The sequence below is a fragment of the Oncorhynchus clarkii genome, unplaced genomic scaffold (genome assembly GCF_045791955.1).
Source record: "Oncorhynchus clarkii lewisi isolate Uvic-CL-2024 unplaced genomic scaffold, UVic_Ocla_1.0 unplaced_contig_1137_pilon_pilon, whole genome shotgun sequence".
Lineage (NCBI taxonomy): Eukaryota > Metazoa > Chordata > Actinopteri > Salmoniformes > Salmonidae > Oncorhynchus > Oncorhynchus clarkii.
The window spans coordinates 47,455-54,271 of record NW_027258049.1 but is presented as its reverse complement, the minus strand read 5'-3'; the positions used below and the strand labels follow the sequence as shown (position 1 = coordinate 54,271).

Here is a 6,817-nt window from a genome sequence, read left to right as displayed (position 1 = left end):
TAAACCCTACAGGATGATATCGCTCCAGGAACAGGGTTGGAGTTAAAACCTATAGGACAGTAGCTCTCCAGGAAGATATCACCTCACTAATTAACTCTGTGGTTAATTACTTAATCGTGCCATTGTTACACATTTCATATATTGGTCTCATTACCTCTAATTAACATAAATAAAACCCTCACATACAATACCCTAATTATATTATAACAGTGTACTTTATCATAAAATAGTTGATTCATATTGACTCCATAATATAGTGTTTAATAACCCTTTCTCATCCACCTACACTCAGAAAATGAAGAGAGAGTCCCTATTGGGCCACAGATCGATGCCATGTTAACATGGAAAAGGGAGAAATTCAAAATCAAAGCCGTCGTCATGGCAACGGCCCCTGCCAGATTCCACCAATCAATGGAGTCCGCAAGGCGATGTGAGAGGCGCCAGGCGGGGAAAAAAGGCCAGGCGTCCTACATAAAGAGTCCGGGACGGGGAGTCAGGGCGCCACAACTGGGCAACCCACCTCTTGCACACACTCACACAAAGACATTAAGCACTAAGGGGAAGACGGAAAGAGTGAAACGAAGAAAAAGAAGGAACAGAGAAGAGAGAGAGAGAGAGAGAGAGGGGATATATATGACTAGATATGGCACACACCTATGAAGGAGGAATCCCTGCCCGGGTCTATCTGGGAACCCTGCTCGTGGCTCTTTGCTTCCACCCCATCTCCGTTGGAGGAGGTAAGGTGACTGTGTGACAGACTGCTCTGCATAGTGATCAACTGTTTAGCTTGTCTATTTGAGTCACTCTTTCCTCTCTCACTACAGTACATCAACAACATCCGTTTGATTTCCTATTCTATTTACATTTCTTATCCTACAGAAGGGTAGGAAAGAGATACAACTCTGTTTTAGAGGAATATCATGTCCAAACCATCTATTGAGCTACACAATCAATGTTAAATATTTTAGGATGATTTGGACTTGAAGCGTTGTCCCCAACACTCAGTGGGTTGAGGAAACGCTGTTGGGACACGTTGCATGTGGGTTGCTCTCTTTAAGCCCAGAGGCACTAGGTTGAGTATTGGAATAGCAGCACTGTCCCCCCAGTTCACTTTCCCACATCCTATCTCTGTTTGTCTGTGATGTTTTGCAGGGAGAGCCTGAGATGTTTGTTTTTGTGTGGCCTTTGTGAGTCACAATCGATGAGGATGCTATTTTAGAGACTGAAGAAAATGCTCTTTCCTATATTGAAGGACTTGACCGGGGAAGCATCAATTGAATTACACTTTATTTCAGGCTATAACACCTTCCTCTTGCATGGCAGTTTTTTCCTCATGCGTTTTGTGTGCTCTTCTTGTGTACTCATACACATGCATTTCTATGTTTAATTTAGGGGATTCAACCCACCAGCTTCTAAAAATCACTGTGCTTGACTAGAGGAGAAAATCCGTAATCTTTTATTAATAACATCCTCCTCAGCTGTATCAATTCCCCTGAAGTTCTCACTTCAATCTATTGCAATGAATTCACCACGGCATTTTAAAGGAAACAAATGGAATGCTTGATTGCAGCACATTTAAACTAGGAAGTAATTAGCCGGGAACAAATCAATCACAATTCACGTCACAATTAAATGGCATGTTTACCTATCACAATTAATACGCTCGCAAAAGACAAATTGAACTTCAGAAGTCCAATTTTGTTTGAGCTGGGTGAATGACACAAATTACACAAATGCAATATGCAAATGTCAAAGTTATTTGTCAATGGCCCACAAGCATCAGCTGCCGTCAGGGAGATGTAGGGTACAGGCTAGTTGTGTCTAATGAACTGAACAAAGGTTGCTTTGAAGTGGAGGTGCATGATTAGCCGACAGTGGTGACATGAAGACTGGGGGGTGAGGCAGCTAAGGGAGTGGAGGGGGGGCAGGAGTCTTTCTCCCCCTGTGTCTCATTAAACCTACAGTAACAGGAGGAAGCAGCTGGTGTCAATGGAGGCAGAGGAAGGAGAACGTTAAAGAGAGTGAGCGTGCAGCTTGTCGTGCTGAGACCTTCTTTCATGTGACTCTACAGTGTGCAGGTGCCACTTGTGCTCATCCTCAAGAAGACACTGTAGTGAAGAAGGGGACATCTTGTGCTCAACCTCCCAGGGACCCTGTAGTGAAGAAGGAGACATATTGTGTTCAACCTCACAGGGACCCTGTAGTGAAGAAGGAGACATCTTGTGCTCAACCTCACAGGGACCCTGTAGTGAAGAAGGAGACATCTTGTGTTCAACCTCACAGGAACCCTGTAGTGAAGAAGGAGACATCTTGTGTTCAACCTCACAGGAACCCTGTAGCGTTAGTAATACATCTAATTAATACTACTTTTACCAGCAGTGTAGGTGTGTGCAGTAGTTAACCATTTAACAGTCTTATGGCCAGGAGATTTAAACTGTTTAGGAGTCTGTTGGCCTGAGCCTTGATGCACCAGTACCACCTGGCGTATGGGAACATGGAGAACAATCCATTTGGCCTTTCTCAGACACCGCCTGGCATTTACGTCCTGAATGGCTGGGTGCTCACCCCCAGTGATGCACTGGGCCGTCCGTACCACCCTCTGTAGGGCCTTCCGGATGAGGGGGTTGCAGTTGCCATACCAGACGGTGATACAACCAGTCAGGATGCTCTCGATGATGCAGCTGTAAAAGTTCCTAAGGATCTGAGGCGCCATGCCAAATCGTATCAGCCTCCTGAGGGAGAAGAGGCACGACTGTGCTGGTGTGAGAGGATCATGTTAAGTCCTCAGTGATGTAGACACCGAGCAATTTAATTCGGTCTATTCATGTAATAATCTGCAAATATGGATTTAAAAACTTTAAAAAGTAGTTTAGTCAGGGGATAAAAAAATGTTTTCGACATGTCTGGTGCTTATACAGCATAGCCTAGGCATAATTATACTTAAAGACAAGTAGCCTATTGGTTTCATAGCCTACACTATTACCATCCATTATTATCTGTCTATTAACAATGTGTTTTACACTCCAAGATGCTGACCCTAAACCCAAACCACGGGTAGGATTTCCCCATTAGCGACTAGGTCAGTCACTTTTCTACTGCAGACGAACTCAGCAACTCTTCAAGTTAATGGCTGTTTATCTCATCACTGCACTGTTAATTAAGCTTTTGAAGGAGAGAGTGTAGAGTGTTAAGGCTGGTAGACAGCTTGTCATAATTAATGATTGGTTAGCGGTTGTAATTCAACCGGTGTTGATTGGCAGAAGGCTCAACTGTCAACTCAACATTCAGTGTCAAAGTGAGTGATGACTGGAGAAGAAGGGCTCTATCTCAATTTGTCTTTCCGCAATTCCTCACATCCTTCACAACAGTAATGGAGGAGAAGGTCCAAGGGGAGGATACCATATAGAATAGAGAGAACGGTGAATAGAATGAGGTTGTGAGGAATCGAGGACAGATGAATTGAGAAAGAGGTGTTTTCACTTGCAGTTGACCCGGTGTTGAATGGGATCCCTTCATCTTCTCTTCCTGCAGCCGCGCTGAAGCAGGAGGTGGCGCTGGAGAATGGCGCCACAACGCTGAATCACTCCATGGCAATGGTGCAGCGCATGGAAGGTCTTCTGGCCCAAGGCAACGGCAGTGATGTGGCCCTCCGCGTGCAGACGGTCAACACGGATGAGGTGAAGGTGATCCAGGCGCACACGCTGGTGCTCTCGCTGCAGAGCGAGGTGTTTGAGGAGCTGCTGCTCAGCCACAACACCAGCACCTTGGTCCTGAGAGAGCCTGCCGACTGTGCTGCTGTCTTTGACAAGTTCATCAGGTGAGGGGACTGGGGGGGGTAGAATCAGTGTACACCTCAAGAGGATAGGGGAGGAGCAGAAATGGGCTAGTGGTGTTTCATGTTTTTATTTTAAAAAGTGACCTCCTTTCAAGTTCAGTAATGACTGCCAATGTTTCTGCAGAACGATCTAGCCTTGTTTTATCTCTGCAGGTACCTCTACTGCGGTGACATCTCTGTGCGCTTGGACCAGGCAATCCCTCTGCACAAGCTGGCTAGCAAGTACCGTGTGTGGAGCCTCCAGCAGGGCCTGAGCCAGTACATGACAGGGCACCTGTCCAGCGACTCCCCGACCGGCCACGTGGTTGGCTGGTACCAGTATGCCATGCAGATCGGCGACGCCAACCTGAGGGACAGCTGCCTCCAGTACCTGTCCTGGAACCTGTCGTCGGTGTTGCAGAGCGGCGAGTGGGGCTCCATCAGCGACGACCTGCTGCTGTCCCTGATGCAGCGCTCCGACCTCATCCTGCAGAGCGAGCTGGAGCTCTACGAGGCCCTGGAAGCCTGGATCGGCCAGAACCAGCCGGCAGGCCTAACGGTGGAGAATGCCCTGAGGCAGGTGCGCTACGGCATGATCCCCCCGCAGCACCTGTTCCGTCTGCAGAAGCAGTCACCAGTCATGCTGAAATACTACGAGTCCATCCGTGACCTGCTCTTCCTGGCCTTCCAGTTCCACTCGGCCTCGCCTGTCCAGCTGGCCAAATACTTTGACGTCAACTGCAGCATATTCACGCCACGCAACTACCTGTCACCGTCCTGGGGCTCTCCGTGGGTCATCAATAACCCCACGCGCGACGACCGCAGCTTCAGCTTCCAGACCCAGCTGGGCCCCAGCGGCAGCGACGCCAGCAAGCGGGTGACCTGGAACGGCCTGTTCTCCCCGCGCTGGCTCCCGCTCAGCGTGCGCTCCGCCTATACAAACGAGATGCAGGCCACACGCACTGACGCCGGTCGTCCTCGCATCATCGTCACCCCAGCCACTTCCAGCCCCGACTTCGCGGGTGTGAGCTTCCAGAAGACGGTGATCGTGACGGCGAGGCAGGGGGGTAAAATGGTGGTTCGTCACGTCTACAACTTCCACCAGAGCACTGAGGAGGCCGGGGATTTCCTGGTGGAAGCCGACCTTCACCGCCGGGCGTCTGAATACCTCATCGACAGCTCCCTCTACCTGCACGTCGTGGTAAAGCCCCTTTACCACAGCCTCATCGTTGCCAGGAAATAGGCCAAGAGGTTGTTGTTGCCTTAGTAACCAACGGTTCCCATTAGATGGTCAAGTTGCAGAGTAAAAATTGGCTATATCATAAAAAAATGATGAAAACAAAACATTTGCTTTTTGGTCTTAATTTAAGGTACACGGCATAAGGTTTGCAGTGTGGTTGAGGTTATATTTCAAGAACAGAAATTGTAGAAATAGTCTGGGTGTATGACTTTGGAACTTGCCCAGACAGTGATGACCGTAGCCAACCGCCCTCCCTGCAGAGTCCCCCCCCTAGCCTGCAGACAAAGTCACACATGCACACACTCATATCACAACTCCTGTTTATTGGCCTGGTACTGGGCACCTCTGTTCTACATAAGGTAATGGTACTTTTTACAGTAGTGGTTAAGTTTGTCTCCAAACTGTTTTAGCTCTGAAAAGAGGTGTATGGAGCCAACTGTAACTGTACTGCATCTATTAAAGAAGTCAATGAAAGAGTTTCAGATAATAACAGTTCCTCCACATTGTCCCTCCCCACAAATCGTACACACATGGTAGGGGCAAACACAACTGCACTGTATTTGTTTGAGATATGATTATGTCAATAGTTGGATATTTCCTTGATTGCCCCTGATTAGAGGAAAGGCACATTCTTTATGACATATTTAACTGTATGATGTTAACTGCATCGCTATAGGATACTACTAGTAAATCAAAGTGTCAGTTATTGGTATTGTTTCCATGAGCTGAACTCTCACTTTGTTGGTGCTAACCAAACCTCACAGGATCAAGTGAAGCTTCTTTCGTCGCTTTGCACACTGCCAACACCATAAGTACAGGCCATTTTAAAAGCATGCATTCATACCACCATTAGTCACAATCACACACATACGTTTACAGGCCTAAATGTTATAGCCATGCTGATACTCAGTGACTGGACAATTCCTATACCAGAGTTTCTCTAGAAGCCATTTTGCTGTTGCCCTACTCTTTTGCAATTGAGGAGCATTTCTATTGAATCTTTAAGCCAACCTGCAGTATTAGTGCTATTAGAAGAATTGTGTAGTTGTGAGTAGTACTTATATAATGAATTATGCACAGACCTATGGACGACATTGTTGGTCTAAATTATACTTCCGGGTCTTTAGAATGTCACTGGTTCATGTAGCTACCATATCTCTCTATGTGCTCTTCCTATATCCTGAATAAAATGTTATTTTACCCCGTCTGTAATTGGTCTGTTTACTTGATTCACCCTAATATGCAGAACACAATGTGATACAGAGGACAATTGTGACTTAAGCCGAATTTCTATCGTACATATGCAACAAAGTAATGCAAATCTGATCATTTATCACTCCAGTGTTAATCTGCAAAATTGTAATTATTCGCCCACCTCCTCATGCCTTTTGCACACATTGTATATAGACTCCCCCTTTGTTTTCTACTGTGTTATTGACTTGTTAATTGTTTACTCCATGTGTAACTCTGTGTTGTCTGCTCACACTGCTATGCTTTATCTTGGCCAGGTCGCTGTTGCAAATGAGAACTTGTTCTCAACTAGCCTACCTGGGTAAATAAAGGTGAAATAAAAAAAATAAAAAAAAAATAAAATACAAAATGTCAACCCTGCAAACTGGCATCATATTTATAATCGTGGGGCTGCAGACGTGTGTGTGTTTTTGCTACTCAACAAAACAGCATTTCTATTTTTCATAGCTATTTGTAGCTCTTGTATTTTATAGTACTGTAGGTATGGTATAAATTAAACTTTAATCAAAAAC

At 46.1% G+C, this 6,817-nt stretch overlaps 1 protein-coding gene across 2 annotated transcripts; it reads left to right on the top strand.

Moving 5' to 3' along the window:
• Positions 1 to 492: 492 nt before the first annotated feature.
• LOC139394640 (BTB/POZ domain-containing protein 17-like) lies at positions 493 to 6,261 on the top strand. Of its 2 annotated transcripts, none has more exons than XM_071142745.1 (3): positions 493 to 737; positions 3,532 to 3,817; positions 3,989 to 6,261. In XM_071142745.1, the coding sequence occupies exons 1-3, from the start codon at positions 644 to 646 to the stop codon at positions 5,055 to 5,057; spliced, it is 1,449 nt and encodes a 482-aa protein (XP_070998846.1). In that variant the 5' UTR covers positions 493 to 643; the 3' UTR covers positions 5,058 to 6,261. The 2 variants fall into 2 exon arrangements, with proteins under 2 accessions (XP_070998846.1, XP_070998845.1); XM_071142744.1 differs by having other exon boundaries at positions 3,487 to 3,817.
• The last annotated feature ends 556 nt before the right edge of the window (positions 6,262 to 6,817 follow it).